The 20,142-nt window shown below is 32.0% G+C and overlaps 1 protein-coding gene across 1 annotated transcript in view; it reads left to right on the forward strand.

Annotated features, from left to right (window-relative positions):
• Positions 1-20,142, forward strand: part of Cep112 (centrosomal protein 112) — a 435,668-nt gene that overhangs the window by 79,455 nt on the left and 336,071 nt on the right. The window contains exon 10 of the mRNA XM_048798206.1: positions 18,548-18,634. Coding sequence (XP_048654163.1) covers positions 18,548-18,634 — 87 coding nt within the window. The remainder of the gene's footprint in view (positions 1-18,547; positions 18,635-20,142) is intronic.

Below are 20,142 nucleotides of genomic sequence, written 5' to 3' on the forward strand. Positions count from 1 at the left end.
AATAATGCTTAAGAATTAAATACCTAATGTTTGCTTTCTTAACCCTAATATTCATTCTTTAGTAGTAATCATTGCTAAAAATTTAGTGTAATTTCTCTTTAAAATTGTCTAGGAATGTGTTTCATATAAATGAGTCCATAGGCTGTATTTTATATGCTGCTTCATTGCCTTTTTTTTCTTTTATTTTTTGGTATTAGAGATTGAACCTAGGGTCGCTTAACCACTGAGCCACATCTCCAGCCTTTTAAAATGTTTTATTTAGAGAGAGGGTCTTGCTGCATTGCTTAGGTCCTCACTCAGTGGCTGGGGCTGCTTTTAAACTTGTGATTCTGCTGCCTCAGCCTCTTGAGTCCCTGGGATTACAGGCATGTACCATTGCACCCAGTGTGCTTCACTGCTTTTTTGACTACAGTATATCTTCTAATGAATTTTCCCTACTAAAACTATAGCCTTATTCTTTTTCATAGCTCTGATATGTTAAAAAGTTTTGAATTGTATAGTTTAAATGTGTGAATCGTGTGGCATATGAATTATGTCTTAATAAAACTGTTTGTAAAAAAAGGTTATGTCTGTTTCTACTCACATCAGTGGTGTATGAGAATGTCTTTCCTTGTATTGTCATCAACGGGAAATTATAAACTTGTTAAATTAACTGTAAGATGACAATTATCATTACTTACATTTATTTTATTATGATATCAATTATGCCTATTCAAGAATATGGGAGATCCTTCCATTTTCTGTTTTCTTTAGTTTTCGTTGTAGAGGTCTTTCACCCCTTTAGTTAGATTGATTTCAAGGTATTTTATTGTTGTTGAGGCTATTGTAAACAGCATGGCTTTACTAATTTTTCTTTCAGTTGATTCATCATTGGTTTGAAGGAATGCAATTGATTTATGGGTGTGTTAATTTTATATCCTGCTACTTTGCTGAATTCATTTATGAGTTCTAGAAGTTTTTTGGTGGAGTTTTTTTGGTCTTCTAAATATAGGATCATGTTGTTGGCAAATAGGGATAGTTTTTCTTTTCCTATTTGTATCCCTTTAATTTTTTTCTTTTGTCTAATTGCTCTGGCTAGGGTTTCAACAGTAATGTTGAATAGAAGTGGTGAAAGAGGGCATCTCTGTCTTGCTCCAGTTTTTAGGGAAATGCTGTCAGTTTTTCTCTATTTAGAATAATGTTGACTTTGGGTTTAACTTATATAACTTTTACAATGTTAAGGTATGTTCCTACTATTATAAGAACATGATATGAATGCCGTATTTAGTCAAATGCTTTTTTTGTATCGATTGAGATAATCATGTCATTCTGTCTTTATGTCTATTGATGTGGTGAATTACATTTATGGATTTTCATATATTGAACTAACCTGGCATCTCCAGAATGAAAATTACCTGATCATGGTGCATTATCTTTTTAATGAGTTTTTGTGTGTGATTTGCCGGTATTTTATTAAAAATTTTCATATATGTTCATCAGGGATATTGGTCTGAAGTTTTCTTTCCTTGATGTGTCTTTGTCTGGTTTTGGTATCAGGGTGATACCAGCTTCATAGAATGAATTTGGAAAGGTTCCTTCTTTTCTATTCCATGAAATACTTTGAGGAGGGTTGTTATTAGTTCTTCTTTGAAGGTCTGGTAGAACTTGGCTGAGAATCCATCTAGTCCTGTCTTTTCTTTTTTTGGCCTCTTCAGTTTTATTGCTTGAAATTGATCTGTTTATATTTTCTATGTCCTTGTATGAAGATGAATGGTGTGACTCTACTTTGTATACAACCAGATTGCTCTAGATGTGTACTATGAATTGAAAAGCATTCTGTTGTCATATATAACAAATTAGAATAAAAAATAAGACATTTTTTCCCCCTATATCCTTCTGGTTTGATTCTGGTAGTTCATATGCCTCTAGAAATTTGATGATGTCTTCAACATTTTCTATTTTGTTGGAGTGTAAGTTTTCAGAATGGTTTCAGATTATCATCTGTATTTCAGTGGTGTCTGTTGTGAAATTTTCTTTTTCATCACAATTTTAAAAATTTGAGTTTTTCCCTGTTTCTCTTAGTTAGCATGGCTAAGGGTTTGTCAATTTTATTTATTTTTTCAAAGAATCAATATTTTTGTTTCACTCAGTTTTTGTTGGAATTTCTTTTCATTTTGTTTAAATTGCATTGATTTCAGCTCTGGTGTTAATTATTTCCTGTCTTTTACTGCCTTTTGTCTTTTTTGTCTTCTTTTTCTAGGGCCATTAGATGTAATGTTAGGGATTTTTTGTTGATTTTTCGTTCTTTTAACCAATGATCTCAATGCTGTGAACTTTTCTCTTAGAACTGCCTTTATAGTGTCCCAGGGAGTTTGATATGTTGTGTCACTATTCTCATTTACCTCTAAATTTTTTTTATTTTATGCCTAATGTCTTCTACTATCCATTGATCATTAAATAATGTATTATTTAGTTTCCAGATGTTAGAGTAGCATCTATATTTTATTACATTGTTAATTTCTGATTTCATTCTATTATGATTTGATAGAATAGAAGGTATTATCTCTGTTTTTTCCTATTTGCTAAGAGTTGCTTTGTGGCCTAAGACATAGTCTATTTTAGAAAATGATCTGTGTGCTGCTGAGAAGAAAGTATATTTAGTCATTAATGGATAAAATATTTATATCTCTTAAGTCCAAATTATTAATTGTATTTTTTAGTTCTATCAGTTCTTATTTAGTTTTTGTTTGGAGGATCATCCAGTGATGAGAAAGGTGTGATAAAGTTATTCACTATTATTGTGTTGTCGTCTATTGATTCTTGAAATTGAGAAGAGTTTGTTTGATGAATGTAGATGCTCCATTGTTTGGGGCATAAATATTTTTTAATGTTATGTCTTTGTGATGTATAATTCCCTTAAGCAGTATGAAATGACCTTCTTTGTCCCTTTTGATTAACTTTGGTTTGAAGTCCACTTTATCTGATACATGAATAGAAACCCCTGCTTGTTTATGAGATCCATGTGAATGATATGTTTTTTTTTCCCCATCCTTTTATCTTAACACTGTGCCTATGCGTTGAGTCTCTAGGAGACAGCATATTATTGGGTCTTATTTTTTAATTTAATTTGACAGTCTATGTCTTTTGATTAATGAGTTTAGGCCATTTACATTCAATGTTATTGAGAAATGATTTTTATTCCCTGACATTTTGATTTATTTCTGATTTTTAATTTGAATTAGTTTCTCCTTTGATTGACAATTCTTGTAGTGTAGTTCTTCCCATTGCTGGTTTTTAATTTTCTGTTTCATCATGAAATATTTTAGTGAATATGTTTGTTAGTGGAGGTTTTCAAGTTGAAAATTCTTTTTAACATTTATTTATCATTGAAAGTTTTTATTTCATCATCAAATCGAAAGCTTAATTTTGCTGGGTATGGTATTTTTGGTTGCCTCTATTTTCTTTCAGAGCTTGGTATACATTATCCCATGACCTTCTCGATTTGAGGTTCTGAGTTGAGAAGTCAGCTGAGATTCTTATTGGTTTCCTTCTAATTATAACCTGTTGTTTCCCTCTAGCAAACTTTAAAATTCTTTCCTTATTTTCATGTTGGTCATTTTCATAGTAATGTACCCTGGTATAGGTCTGTTGTAATTTTGTATATTTGGAGTCCTATAAGCTCTTGTATTTGATTTTTTTTATTTTATATTTCATTTTTAAGGTTTGGGAATCTTTCTGATATTATTTCATGAAAAGTTTGTACATTCCTTTGGTTTGTATTTCTGAGCCTTCGTGTATTCCAATAAATCTTTAATTTGGTCTTTTCATGTTATCCCATATTTCTTGAAAGTTCTGTTTGTGATCTTTTAACCTCCTTTCTCCATGGTCACCTTTATGTTCAACATTATATATTTTATCTTCATTGCCTGAAACTCTGTCTTCCAGTCATCTAGTTTGCTGGTGATGCTTTCTATTAAGTTTTTAATTTGGTTTATTGATTCCTTAATTTTAAGAATTTCTGATTGATTCTTCTTCAGGATTTCTATCTCCTTATCAAAATGATCTTTCACTTCTTGTACTTTCTGATTTCATTCCTTACAATGTCTTTTACCTTGCAGATTGGTTTTAACTATGAACTTTCTAAATTCCTTCTCTGACATTTCCTCCACTGTGATATCATTGGATTCTGTTAAGGAGATATTTTGGTGTTTTTGCAGAGCATGGTTTTTGCTCCTCTGCTTTTTCATACTGTTTATATGTTTATCTATTCATCAATAAGAATCTGAATTGGTAGAGCTCTGAAATTATAGTGTCTCTGGAGGTTTCTAGTACCTCACAGTTTAGGGGGGAGACAAATAATAACTAATGCAAGCAATATACAGCATTAAACGAAATACTCAATTCTTATTTTGACATCTATGATGTTAATTGGTCCTAAAAGCAGAAATAGTATGGTAAGTAATTGCCAATAGTAAAAACAAGAAAGATTTTAAAAGGGTTTGCTATCCAGGAGAATTCAGAATAGATGTAGGATATGATGACTGTGAGGGAGGATGAGACAGAGTAGAAGCAAAAAATTAAAGGAAGAGTAAATATGGAGCAAATCAAGTTATATGAAATTTTATACAGATTACAGAGTTTATCTTCAGCATCAAGCATTTTATAAAATAATTCTGTTGAAATTTTAGCATCTTAGAATATCTGATTAGCATTCAGAAATCAAACTTTACAAGCACAACTTCCATTTTAGATTTATAATTGTGTGAAAGATACTTTAGATGTTAAATGAGTAATATTTATAGTATAATCAGAGTTAAGTAATTATATTGGTTTTGTTTTGGTTTGTAAAATATACCTACAAAATATTTTAAACTGTTCTTTCAATTTATTTTGAGCGCCATGTTAAAACATATGTTTAGTAACAATTCTTTATTTTAACTTCAGCTCGTCATTTACAAACTTACTTTGACTTGTTTGCTTTTGTAATGGCTAACATATTTCCTTTGATGTCCACATCACAGAATTCTGTACAGTGAGCATCATCCAGTGGGGTTTTTTTTTCCTGTAATCTGAGAAAAGGTTTCTGATGTAGATAAAGATATTTGTAAAAGTGTCGTCATTGAAAATGGAAGAAGAGGCAACACAAAAAGAAAAAGATCAATTTTTAGAGCTACGTCAATTTTCTGAGAACAGATTGTAGAAATTTCTCTATTTGTGAAATAAAATAGAAAAATTCCTTTGAATTTCACCTCCATCCACATTGAATGTTCCACCTATTGCCTAAAAAAAGGATGTTGCTACTTTCTTACATGTAATTCCAATTATATTTCTTTTCCTATGAGTCAGCTAGTTAAATGTAAAATTTCAATGAATACAAGAAGAAAATCTGCATATAAATGAAAGAACTGGTAATTTAAAACCCTTTTTGGGAGTGGGAGGTACTGGGATTCAACCCAGGGGTGTTTTACCATTGAACTACATCCCTAGGCCTTTTCAGTTTTTATTTTGAGACAGGGTCTTGATAATTTGCTGAAGCTAGCCTTGAACTTGAGATCCTTCTGTCTTAGCCTCCTGAGTTGCTAAGATTACAAGTATATGTCACCACAACCAGTTGGTTCATTTACAACATTTTTTTTTTGTGTGTGAAATATATCATTTAGATAAACACAAGATAACAAAATTTAATAAATAGGAATACCATTTTAAGTACTATCCAGGCAAGGATTAGATTATTGCCAATAGTTTTTACTCTCTATTAAGGTTACAACAATACTGGGTTGTTAATATGCAATACCCAGTACAGGTGTTGATATAGGAAGAAATAGGAAGGAAAAGGAGAAAGTTTCAAGTAAAAAAAGGAAGTATTCACTAATGCATACAGAGAAGTTAAAAAAGAAACAATATCTCAGTAGGTTATATAATTATATTTGTGCTTTATATAAGTTATACATGAAGTATGAAGCCATTTTTTAAATTAGAGAAAGGAAAATAACTGTGTGTGCTATGTGCATTTGAATATCTTTTCTTTTAGTGGGATACATTCCAAAATGATTAAAATTATTGTTTAGGAGAATATCATACATCAGTTGTCTCTAGGTATGAGATAGCCTAAGAAATAATTTATATTTTGGGCCAATTTATAAGTAAGCAAAATGGATAACAATTGGTCTTATGAAATATCACAAATTGATATTTTGAGAGTAGGTTTCAGTATAGTAGTGGAGATATTAATCAGAAAAATTGTAATTGCATACATGATAATTTCTTCTGACTAATAACTAACAAAATTGTCTAGAAAGATGATTGTATTAATTAGATATCTGAGCAGGCAGAGTAGTGGTTATTTTGTGAATAAGTATTGCATGATTATTTGACTAATAATTATTATTATTATTTTTTTTAAATTTTTATTGTTGGTTGTTCAAAACATTACATAGTTCTTGATATATCATATTTCACACTTTGATTCAAGTGGGTTATGAACTCCCATTTTTACCCCGTATACAGATTGCAGAATCACATCAGTTACACATCCATTGATTTACATATTGCCATACTAGTGTCTGTTGTATTCTGCTGCCTTTCCTATCCTCTACTATCTCCCCTCCCCTCCCCTCCCCTATGACTAATAATTATTGAAACATAGGAACTGTGACTGAACAAATAAATTATTCAGCTCTTGCCAATAACATTTGGTAATAGGTGACCAATGGTTTAGATATTTTGTTTTTGCTATAAAACTTAATTGGTATGTAGGCATAGAGAGTTCCTTGGTATGAATTGTATCGTTCTGTCCTACTCTGTGCTATGCTATGTTTTATGTATTTTGGGGGGACAGTTTCTCACTATGTTGCTCCAGCTGACCATGAACTCTGGGGCTCAAAGGATGCTCCTGCTTCAGCCTCCACATTGGGACTGCAGGTGCACTTCACTGCACCTGGCATTGTTATTTTAAAAGGTGTGGATGATGACTGTCTAAATAACTTTAATACATTTTCCCCCTTACATAGTAATTAATGGTTATTATGCTCTTTTATCTTCAATTTCTGTTAATTTAGTAGCAAATGTTAAGCAAAATTAGTACATATAAAACAATTTAGAATAAAAAGTAGCATTCTGAATAAGAAAACTGCTCTCTGTAGGAGTAATGTTGAATAACTGAGTGAATAGAACATTTGGGAATGTGCTTTAAAAAATATATCCTTCATTCAAAGTTTGTAAATATTGAGTAAAATGTATAGATGATATTGGTGATTATCTTAAAATTTAACCAGTTATACTGTAAGTAGCATATTGTTACACCCAAGGAGACTTTTATATTAAATCAGTTAAAGTTGACTCATCTGGTAGGAATGTCCAATATCAGAGCTGTTTGAAGTAAATATTTCAGAGAAGATGGGGGCTTACTGGACATTGTAAATAGAATTTCTTAAATTTCAAGTAGAAATTTTAGAAATACTTTTAAAAACAGCTTGTGGGAATACCCTCTAAAAATTGAAGGCATTCAATTTCAGTTTCTTTGCTTTGGCAGTAGTTTCTCATAAGGTGGCTTGGCATATACTCTTATTACTGCAAAGTGAGCCCTGATATCTTGATGTCTATCTCTTTTTTCTGGATGTAGGTTGTTTAGCCCTAGGGTGTTAATGTAATTTTTCTAAGGGAATCTTCTGGTCATATTACCTAGGGATTTGGTTCATTGAGTTAAGACTTTCCTTTTTCCATTTATCCCAGTTGATTTTTATTAGTTATTGATAGACCTTTATTTATTTATTTGTTTATTTGTGTTGCTGAGAATAGAACCCAGTGCCTCACACATGCCAGGCAAGTGCACTACCACTGAGCCACCAACCCAGCCCCTATCCCAGTTGATTCTTTTTTTTTTTTTTTTAAACACCTTGATTTTGTGTATTTATTTTTATGTGGTGCTGAGGATCAAACCCAGAGCCTCACACATGCGAGGCAAGTGCTCTACCGCTGAGCCACAACCCCAGTCCCTCCCAGTAGATTTATAACCATAATTTTTTTTTTTGGACAAATGGTGTAGATGAATATTTTAGTTTCACATAAAACCTCTGTAACATGAAAGCTGGTTGGTGAGAATAAGTTGAACAATAGTTGATTTAAGCAATGGAATAAGGTGGCTTTTACTTTTCTTATGCACTGTTTTTAGGATGAAGTTTTTTTCTTACATTCCTTAGTGACTCACTCTATTTTGGTCTGTCATTAAAGATTCTATAATTTAGCCTAAGTTATTTACTTTTCTAAATTTAAAAATTTAATTTTAACACACACACACATACACACATATAAGTATACTTATACAATGAAAAGAGAATACAAGTATGACTAAAAAATTATTATTATTTGTGGTGCTGGGGATTGAACCCAGGGCATTGCACATACATGTGCAGGAAGTGTTCTATCACTGAGCTACATCTCTAGCCCTATGAAATTATTTTATTCAATAAACATTTTGAGAAAGTCCCTTAAACATATTTTTCAGTTCTAGGAAAGAAAGAAAGTTAGTGTAAATCAGTTGTGAGGCAATGTAGAACAGGAAATGTGAGGTGTAATGAGGAAAGAGATCTTGCTTCTGTGTGGGGAACCTGAGGTAGACTTCATGAAGGAAGTGACATTTGAGCCAGGAGTTGAATTGTGTGGGATTTTAATAGTAAGAGCAGACTTGGAATCAAGAAAACAGAGCTGTGTTTAGCTGCATCTCATCCACCATTTGGCTGGTGCTAAGAAAAAGAAAAGAGAGTGGTAAAGTCAAAACTGTATGTTGTTGTCCATAAGACAGAGCCATGAAATGTCAACTACAGAGTAACATTTTCTCAACTATGTTTTAGAAAAGTAAATTGGTAGTAGTTTCTCAGATGCATTAGTCGTGTGAAAGATTGGAAACTAGTGAAGAGGCTATTCTAAGAGTTGAGGTAAGGGTTAATGAAAGACTGTTTGGGGCTGGGACTGTAGCCCTGTGGTAGAGCACTTGCCTAATGGTGCAACTGGGTTTAATGCCTAGCACTGCAAAGAAAGACTGACTAGCAGATTGGTGATAGTAAGGCTGCAAGTGAGGCACTGTGTGCTAGGATGGAATTTTGGCAACTCACTGGAAAAGAGGAATAAAAGATAAGGAACTTGTTTGTACATAGTAGGTACTATTTTTTAATGATTGTTGAATTTGATGTGCCATGGAAACATCTAACTGGAGATGTCTAAGGGACAGTTGGAACCCAGGAAAGATAAGAGGCCTGGAGATTGAGAATTGTGATTCATCTGCATTTGAGGTTAAAATTAGATACTGAAAAGATCACCAACGAAAAGTATTTGTACACAGTGGAAGATGACTGTGGGACTTGGTTCAGATCAATGCTAACTATTAGGTATGCAGAAGTAGATAATGTAAAAGAGGTAGAAAAATATCCTCCAGGGTGAGAAGAGACCATGGCAGAAGCCAAGGACAGAAGTGGTGATTGGTGCAAGTTGCCAATGAGAAAAGGATGAAATCCACCTTTAGATCCAGTCACCAAAGGATCTTTGCATGGAAAATGATACTAATGTTATTGTGACCTTGAGAGTACAGTTTTAATAAGAGCAAAAGACAAATTCTGAAGGGAAATGAAGAATGTATGGAATATTTATTGAAAAGTTCATTAAGGAAAAAAGAGAATAATATTCTTGTGGTGAAAGCCCAAATATTTAAACAGCAAGTTCTTCTGTGTAACCCTTAACTAGGATTTTTGTAAGTTCTATTAAATAAAAATCAGTGAGGTAAAGTGTACCTTCAAACAATGGGCTTGAAAAGGTAGGAGCTCTGAACTAATTTTAAAAAATTAAAAGAAACCTTCAGAGAAGAACATTAAGCCATGATGTGTTTTATAAGAATGTGATGATTCTGTCCTGTGCCTGTCCCTGCCTCTCTTTCCAGTTGTGCCAGGTTTTCTATTATACACTCATTTATTAAAACCACATGATTATTTATTGAGAGAGCCCATCATCTTTTCCTCATTTGAGTTCTGTTTATGCATTATTCTATTAAAAGCAGGTGAACCCTCATTTAAAAAATTACTCAGAATTATATCACTTTATGATGTGGACAGATTCCTGAATATGAATCAGGCCAGGCTTTATACCTCCTTGGCCATGTGACCTTGAGCAGTACCACTTTGTGACTTTGTTTCTTGATCTGTAAAATGGGGGCAATAAAAGCACCTATGTTAGAAAGTCATTGTGAAGATTACATGAAATCATGCATATAAACTTCTAGGAACAGTGCTTTGCACATAGTGTGTAATGAAGCATATGTTGTCAGTTTCCTTTTTCAATTTTGTTATCCCATTTCTTGGTGCTGCTGCTACTGTACCTTCTATTATTACTCCTGTGTCAACAATAGCTATTGCTATTGCTCTTCTACTGCTACTTCTACAACAACTTTCTTGTATTAGCTTTTATTATTGTTTGTTCTTATGATAATAATGTTTCTTAATCATTTAAGTGAGGATTTTTGCTTTGAAATGGCTATTTATACTATTATTTCATCTTTATGTTTGTATCTCTGTCTCACACTGTGTAATTTCTATATGCCTCACTCAGTTTTCTCTTACCCCTTTAAAACGTAATTGTCTTCTGTCCCAAGAAAATTTCTGCTAATTTTATACGTATTTTAAATCTTGGGGTTAATGACTGATAATAGCTATATATAGTAACTTTTCTTTGAGTTTTGCTGTGACCACATGATTGTCATTGATTTTATACTTTTTTTTTTTTGCCAAAAAAGTATAATAATGATGTGAAACTTTTTAAATTGTGCTGGAATCACTGAAAATATTTATTTTTAAAAAATATTTATTTTTTAGTTTTAGGTGGATACAATATCTTTATTTTATTTTTATGTGGTGCTGAGGATTGAATCCAGTGCCTCTCATGTGCTTTTAGGCGAGCATTCTACCACTTGAGCCACAACCCCAGCCCCTGAAAAAGTATTTATTACTAAACTGTCTTTGGTGCAAAATTAGGATGCACAGAATACTTGTGAATAATACCTCAATGTAGTAGTGATAATTATACGGTGAAGTATCATTACATTTGTCTCATCGATGTTTTTATTTTAAAATTAAAGTTGAATTTCAAGATGTAATGCATTGCCGTTAAAGTCTTGAGCCACTTCCTGTAACTATATGTATTAAATATATTCTTTCTATCCCCCAATTCTATAGATTTATGATTGTCCCTTTTTTCTCCCATAAAAATGTTGTTTGAGGCTGAGGTTGTATCTCAGTGGTAGAGTGCTCGCCTAGCAGCACATGGGAGATACTGGGTTCGATCCTCATCATTCACATAAAAATAAATAAATAGATACATAGATAAATAGATCCTCATTATCCACATAAAAATAAATAAATAGATAGATAAATAAATAAACAAATAAATAAAACAAAGGTACTATGTCCATCTACAACTTGAAAAAATATTTTTAAGAAATGTCTCAAATGTGTTATTCGGGTACATATTTTATTTTCAATTTTCTGTATTTGTGATTTGTCAGAGATAATTGATAAAAGTAGAAGATTTGAGAAAAGAGACATCAGGATTTGAAAAACCTGAAGACAAGGAAAGAGAATTGATTAACTTAGAAAAAGAATAAATTAGAGATACACGGAATTAATACATTATTTACCTTCTGTATCTAGCTTATTTTGCCCAACATAAAGTTTCTGAGATTCTTCCATGTTATTATATGCATCAGCATTTAAAAAAATTGTTCAGCATTCTGAAATAATGTTCTGTTGTTTGGATGTAACATAACTTCATCATTCACTATTCTGTTAATTGACATTTGGTTTATTTTCAGTTTTGACTCTTAAGGCTAAGAATGCTATCAAAATTAGTGTGTAAGATTTTCTTTCTTTTTTTTTTTTTTTTTTTTTAAATTTAAGCTTTCATTTGATTTGGACAAAACTGCTAAAGTGTTTTACAGGTAACTGCCATTTTACCCTCCAATCAGCAGTGAGGGTACATGTTGCTCCATAACTTCACCAACACCTGATATTCTCAATTAAAATTTATTTTAGCCATTTTAGTGGTGTAAATGGTATCTCACTGTAAGTTTTTTTTTAAAAAAGTTATATGATTTTTTTAACAGGCACTTTTTGTTTTATAGAAAAATTGAGCTGAAAGTATAAGGAATTTCCAGTTAGCTCACCTTCCCCCTCAACATTATCCTCTAATATTAACGTCTTACATTAGTGTGGTGCACTTTTTACAAAATCCATGAGCCATTTCTGACACAATGTTATGAACTCAAGTCCATAGTTTACAATAGGTTCATTCTTTGTATTGTAAATTCTATAGGTTTTGACAAATGCATAATGCCATATATATATATATATATATATATATATATATATATATATATATACCATATAGTATCAAACAGAATGGTTTTATTGCCATAAAAATCCTTTGTGCTCAACCTATTCATCTCTCCTTATCTTTTCTAGATGTCCTATGTTTGTCTTTTCCAGACTGGCTTCTTTCACTAAGCGACTTGCATTTAAGATTTCTTTATTTTTTTCCTGAAGTGCTGGAGATTGAACTCAGGACCTCACACATTCCAGGCAAGCACTCTACCACTGAGCTTATCCTGCTTACCTTCATGTGTTTGTACAGCTTGATCTCATGGTTGTTTTAATTTATATTTGCAGATAGTTAGTATTATATTGAGCATCTTATCATGCATTTATTGACAATTTATCTTTTTAATATTAAGCATTTGTTTAAATTTTTGCTAAACATTTTAAAACAATTTCATCTTAGTATTGACCTGTAAGAGTTCTTTTCATATTCTGGATTAAAATACTCTAAAATTTCATCTCACTCCAGTCAGAATGGCAGCTATTATGAATATTTTCTAATTCTGAATGTGAAGGGAAATTTTGCTATTGAATCCTTAGGAAGTCTTCCTCTGTCATTATGAAGTAGCCCTTAGGTCTTTTATTGTACTCTTTTCCTACGGATATTTTATTGTATTTTATTCTCATGAATGAAAAGAAGTGCAGTAAAAGATCTACAGGTTTATTTTGTGGTTTTCATTTTATCCTTTAATTTTCAACCTATTTGTGCTTTTACATTTAAAATGGATTATTTGCAGACAACATATACTGGGGCCATTTAAAGAATATTTCACAAGTCAATCACTTAATTGGAATGTTTAGTGCACTTAAATTTAATGTAATCATTATTCATTATGATTATATCAGCCTTCTTGGTATTCATTTTGACTGAGCCCCTCTTTTTCTTTCCATTCCATCATTGCTCATTTCTTGGCTTATTTTTGTTTATTCACTTTTTTATTATTCCATTTTAACAACTTCTGTTGACTTCTTAGTTATATCTTCTTTTTTTTCTTTAATCATTGTTTTAGGGCTAAAATATGTGTCCTTACCTTATAAAAGTTTATTTAGTGTCAGTGTTTTATCACCCACACTGAATTTCTCCTACTTTCAATTCTCACTTCCCAAATATAATAATTTTGAGAGAGAGAGAGAGAGAGAGAGAAACTTTTTAATATTTATTTTTTTTTTAGTTTTCGGCAGACACAACATCTTTGTTTGTATGTGGTGCTGAGAATCGAACCCGGGCCGCACGCATGCCAGGCAAGCACGCTACCGCTTGAACCACATCCCCAGCCCCCAAATCTAATAATTTTAAAATAGTGTAATCCAACTTAACCCTACTTCATCTGTGCTATTGTTGTGATGACTCTATGTACATTATAAACCCACATTTCATTGTTAGATTTTTTAAAAGAGTTGTCTTTAAATAAAATGATAAGAATATAAAAATAATTTTAATTTATCCACTTTACTATTTCTGCTACTCTCCTTCATGTGTAAGTTTTCATCTCATATAATTTGCTTTCATTCTTAGGAAGATCTTTTAGTATTTCTTTTTATTACAGTTCTGTGATAAGTGTTTATTCTTTCAGCATTTCTAAGATATAATTTATTTGTCTTCTGATCGCTACTGTTTTATGAAAATTTTTTTTACCAATATATGTTCCTTGAGTTTTTTGAAGTTATTAGTATTAGCTGTATTAAACACTTCTGTGGTAAACAGTCATCTTGAGTTTTATTAATGCCTTTCTAAAAAATTTGTTTCTGCCTATGTACAAAATTTCTTTTTGTGCATGTTTATTAATTTTTGTTCAAAGGACATTGTGGAAACTCTGGCTTCTGTTATTTTCCTTTATGGAATATTGATTTTTTTTTCATTCCTGTAGACTGTTCAACTTGTGTAGACTTGGCTTAGCATTCTATGGGCAAATCTGTGAAAGTCAAACATGTATCCAAATCCCTCCAACCTAATGGACACAGCTTACATACTGTCTATCTGAGGATCTGAGAGGCTTGCTTTTATAGCCTTTTGTAGGCAAGTTTAGTGTAGGTTTAAGGTATAGTCCTTATGGTGTTTCAACTGGATGCCCATGTGTTCACAAGTTTTTAGGAAGATGTCTCCATATTGCTGTATCCTTGGTGTCTCCCAGCCCTGTTTAATTTGTAATCCTGGTTATGTTTTTACCTGTAGCAGCTGTGCTCCATTATTCATTCAGTGCCTGCACATCCAGCCCACTAATTCACAGTCCAGGACTGGCAGAGGAATCTAGTGGGCAGCTTAGACTTCTCTAGTGCTCTGTACCTAAGATTCCTGCTTCTTTAACTGCTGTGAACTCAGACCTCTGCCTTTTCAGCTCAGTGGGCCTATGGTGGTATACCTGGACTCCAGTTGTACCCAGGCAAAGAACCGTATTATCAAATGAGAAATTTATAGTCAGCTTTGAAATAATCACAGTAATGCCATTTATACCTATATTTTCCCAGTCCAGGATCCAACCCAGGATCAGGCATTGACTTTAGTTGTCGTTATCAACTCTCTCCTTTAATCTGAACAATCTTTCTTTATGTTTCTGAGCTGAAATTGTGGGGTCAATTTGTAGGATCACCATGCTGCACTGCCTGTTGTTCAGTGCCAAGTACAGTTTCCTCATATATTTTGTCCTATTCTATGCTGGTTTACAGTGGGAGGTTCGTTTGGTACTCTTTTCTTCATTATAGCTTAGGTATGTCTCCAAGCTTTCAAATTTGAAATGATATATATCCTGATCCCAGGAAAAGAACATTTAAGTATTGTTTGGTGTCAGGATTACTTACAGGTCAAACAAATTAGAAGCATTATATTTTGTCTTTTAATTTCAGTCTTTTTTGTTAAACTTAAATAAGCATTTTTTTCTTGTCTTTTACACAAAATGTGAATATAGATTCACACATCTATATTTATTTAGATCTACATCTCCACCTAAACCTTGTATTTTCATATTATCTTTTTATATTACATTAGTAAGACTATTTCTGTATTTTTTTCTTAAAGTTTTTTTTTAGGTGTAGATAGACACAATACCTGTATTTATTTTTATGTGGTGCTAAGGATCGAACCCAGTGCCTCATGTGTGCTAGGCAAACACTCTGCCACTGAGCCATAACCTTAGCCCACTATTTATGTATTCTGATCCTGATACTTTCTCATGAATCATTCCATAATGTACAGGGCAGAAATATAGAGCTATCCAGTGGCATCAAGTTCAGAGTTTCCATAGAAGAAAGACTCTTCTGGTATTTTTTTTTTAAGGGATGTTTGTAGGGAAACTTTCTTTTTAATGATAACTTTATAAAATTGTGGTATTCCATATTTTAACAAAGTCATTAAACCTTACATCGAAAATATTAGGACAAGCCAATATCCTTTTACAATGGTGTAAAAAAAGGGCACAACATCTCAGTAGTGCCATTCTTACTAAAATCTAAGAAATCTGATCATAAAGAAACTTCAGATAAATTCAAATTAAGAAAGAGTACAGTAATTGACTGTACTCTTCAAAAATTTCAGCTCAGAAACACTAAGAAAGGTTGTTCAGATTAAAGGAAAGAGTTGATAATGACAACTAAACTCAATGCCTGATCCTGGGTTGGATCCTGGACTGGGAAAATATTAGCTATAAATGGCATTATTGTGATAATTTCTAAGCTGACTATACATTTCTCATTTGAAAATATTATTGTGTTAATATTATATTTTCTGATCTTTACAACTATGCTGTTATTATGAAAGACAGTGTTTTTGTTCTAAGGAAATATATGCTTAAATTCTTAGGGATAGAGGCATGATGTTAATAACTTTAAAAGTGATTTAGAAAATAATATGCAAGTCTCTTTCTTTCTCTCCTCATCTTCTTCCCCCTCTCTCATATATATATATATATATATATATATATATATATATATACATACACACACATACATATACGCACACACACATATGTAGATCTATATATAAAGTCTTAAAGCATGTAGTGCAAAACATAAACAATTAATGAATCTCTGAGTAAAAAGTATGTGGGAACGTCTTGGGCTAAATTGAATTTTTCTTTAGTGTTATACCAAAGAACAGAAATCTATCATTCTACCGTAAATAAAAAGGCACACAGATTTTGAATTATAGCCTTATATCGTAGAAATTATTGGAGAGATAGTTTACTTTGTTCTTGTTTCAGATATTAAGTTGTTTATATTCTTTTCTGTTTGTGTGTTTGCTTCACTTTCTTCTGCATACTTCTTCATCTACTTTCTCTTGATGATAGTGCTCTAGAACATTCCAGTTTCTCAGTAAAATAGTCTGATGGAAAGTCAAATATATATAAGGAGCTATCCTAAAATTAAAAGAACAGAGGTGACAGGATTCATTCCTTACAACTTAAAAGAATATGTATGGACAGTAGATTCTGATAGAGCTCATTTTTAACTATAATTCTAATCCCACCACATATCATTGTGTGGCTTTGGGAAGTTGTCATTTTGATACCACTTCTTCTTCTTTGACTTTCCTTGACCGTACGCAGATTTGCTGTCTCTGTTGTGATTCTTGAGAGAATTTGAATAACCACTTATTCACCAGGTAATCAGTCGCTTAAGCATATATTAGGTGTTTATTTCTAATTTGGTCAATACAGTTTCAGGTGGGACAGGTGAGAGGTGGTGAATGGGATACCATAGATAGTTACATGGTATTTAGGGCCAACCCTCAGAAGCTGAGGATATGACAAGTCCTCTAAAAGGTATTATGGGGACATCTGGCAGTGAACTGTGTCCTCTACACCTGGCCAGTTTTGTTATACTGACTTTTGTGCTTTATTTAATAGACCCCAAAAACACTTCTGTTAAGGATTGTCTTATTTATTTAGATCAATCAGTTCCCTTTCAGCAAAGATAAGGAGGAAGTACCTCGTGATTTATAGGCACGGGAAAAGAAATGTTCAGACTTTTTCCTTTTGCATAGTAAATAGGCAACTGCCTCCTTTACTATTTATAATGGTTAAAAGTTAGAAACTGTTATGTAGCTTTTATTTGTAAAATTTTAATTTGGCTGTATGTTTATGTTGTTTATATTAATTTTGTGTTTGAAATAAGTGAAATATAAAATGCATCTAAAAAATTTCAAGAAACTATTTTGAAAGCACATTTCTAATATTTTAAAAGGACATTTTTTCTTAAGATTATAGATGAATATTTCTGCATACCTACTTTGTATACTTATTGTACTGAGAATGGTCCCTTAAGTTATTCCATTGAATAGAATTTTCATAGTCATTGAGGGAAGCATGATTTTCCTTATGTGCAGAAGAGGAAGTGATGTCAAAGTTATGACTTGTCCAAAGTCACATAATTGATATATAATGGGATTAGAATTATAGTTAGAAATGAGTTCTGTCAGAATCCATTCTTTTAAATTGTAAGGAATAAATCATTACTACTGTTATTTTAATTTTAGGGTACACTCCTTACCAATAAGCATTGATGATATTTTTTCTGGTTCTGCCTAGAACACTGTTGCATGTAGTGTTGGTGGGGAGGACAGGAGCTGTTAAGGGATGCTTGAAAAGCTACAAGGTCATTGCCTTGAGGGATTGGTAGTCTGTGATCCCAGGAGAGGGACGTGTGTTTCTCAGTAATTTGCTATTTTTAAGGGTTTTATGCGCAATCTATCATGTTTTAATATATAGGATACTGAATAAAAAGAATATTTAATATTTATTCAAAATAAGAATATTTTGAATGAAAATGTAGATGTGAGCAAAGGAACCAAAGGTTGGAAGAGATCTATTAAAATAAAAAATAATAAGGGCTAGAATACTATGTGGATGTAAATGTATAAGCAGAATACCACTATAAAAGGACATTTTTTGTGGGTGATAGAAGGAGGTAGGGGATAACTTAGGTGATTTTCAGTTTTGCCTACAAAGTGAAATTTATTTTAAAGATTTTTAATTAGTTTGGTAGTAATTGAAAGAAAGTAGTCAATATATTTGTAGATGTAGTATGATTGCTAGAACATGGGCTACAAGGTAAAAGTGGAAAATAATACTTTTTAAAATGTAGGGCATTATTTTAATTTAATGGTATATTTTTGCCAAAGGGTAAAGTAAATTAATTATAACTTTGCAATATTTTCCTTGAAGTTGGACATGAAAACAAAAATGATGGAAGCAAAATTTCATGAAGAAAAACTTAAACTTCAACAGAAACATGATGCTGATGTCCAGAAGGTAGGGCACATATGCTTATTAATTTTATTTTTATTGAATATTGAAAATATTCTAGATCTTGTGATGATCCATTTATTTATCTACCTCTCAAACCATCCACTTGTTTGTGCACCTTATGATAATCCGTCTTATAAATGGAATTTGCTAGTGTAACCTCCCAGCAGAAGTTAATATTTAAAATTCATTTGTAAAATGTTTATTTCAGACCTTATATTTATATTTCCTTTTATTTCTTTTACTATTATTTCAAGGTTGGACTTTTTAAGAGTTTTTTTAAATCTTCATTCTGTCATTACCTTATGTAAATATTGAAATAACACATCAGCTGTCTTAGATTTTGTTTCATCCTAATATTCTTTTAGTTTATTGATAATTATAGTTTTCTCTTAATTTAAGAAGCAACTCTTGGACTTTTTTCTGATTGGTATCTATATTATATACAGATGCTGCACTGTGAAGCTAGAACTGATAGCTTAGGCTTCTTTGTGAGCAGCTTATTGAGATTTGGCCTTCAAATCTTTTAATCTTTATTTTTAAATAAAAATTTTACTTGTCCTTCTAGCTTGCTCAGCAAAAATGATCAACTTATGATTGTGAAATTTGAGTTGAGAGTATATTTTAGTAATGTTTAAAATATTTGGTGATAATAACACTTGTGTGTTTTAAATACATGAAGTTGATCCAAATAGAAAGTTTGCATATTCTGTTTCCCCAAACTGAATAACAGACAGAGGTGGGTGGTGGCAACCATTATGTATTCAAGCTTCCTCAAAAACAGAAAACATGTTAGTATTTAGTCAGGTGCATATGTGACTCATTTTATTTCAAAGCAACAAGTGGGAAACCTCTGATAGCATATTAGAGAAAAAAAATATTTGGGCTGGGGTTGTGGCTCAGTGGCAGAGCGCTTGCCTAGCATGTGTGAGGTACTGGGTTTGATCCTCAGCACCACATAAAGATATGTGTCCATATACAACTAAAAATATTAACAAAAAATTAATTATTTCCTTTTTTCCCCCCCATTTAGAGGTCAAAGGCAAATATTACTTTTTGCTTTGATTAAAATGTTACTTTACATTGTTTAGATAGAACAGTTCTGTGTCATAAATTTAAGTAAGTGATATAATTTTTATATAACACGTTCAAATGAAATAGAATCTCTTCCTGTGTGAACACACACACACACACACACACTAAATGGATATAAAAGGTATATTTGGCAAAATCAGCATAATAGAGTTTGAAGTAGGCCTTCTTGGTTTGCCTGTTAAAAAGATTTATTCTATGAAAAACATTTAATTTAAAAGTTCTTTCTAGAAATTTCTCTTTTTAAATAAATCCAATGTGAAAAAAGAAAATAGTATCGATAATCTGAATTTCCAGGTGAAATGTAAGTAAAAATTCTTGACCTTGTGCCAGATTTGGAAAGTATGTTATTGGTTTGCTCCTCGTCTGGCATTTTCTAAATGTCACCAATTGGGGAGGAATAAAATTAGAGTGTTGTATCT

The sequence above is a fragment of the Marmota marmota genome, unplaced genomic scaffold, assembly GCF_001458135.2.
Source record: "Marmota marmota marmota unplaced genomic scaffold, marMar, whole genome shotgun sequence".
NCBI lineage: Eukaryota > Metazoa > Chordata > Mammalia > Rodentia > Sciuridae > Marmota > Marmota marmota.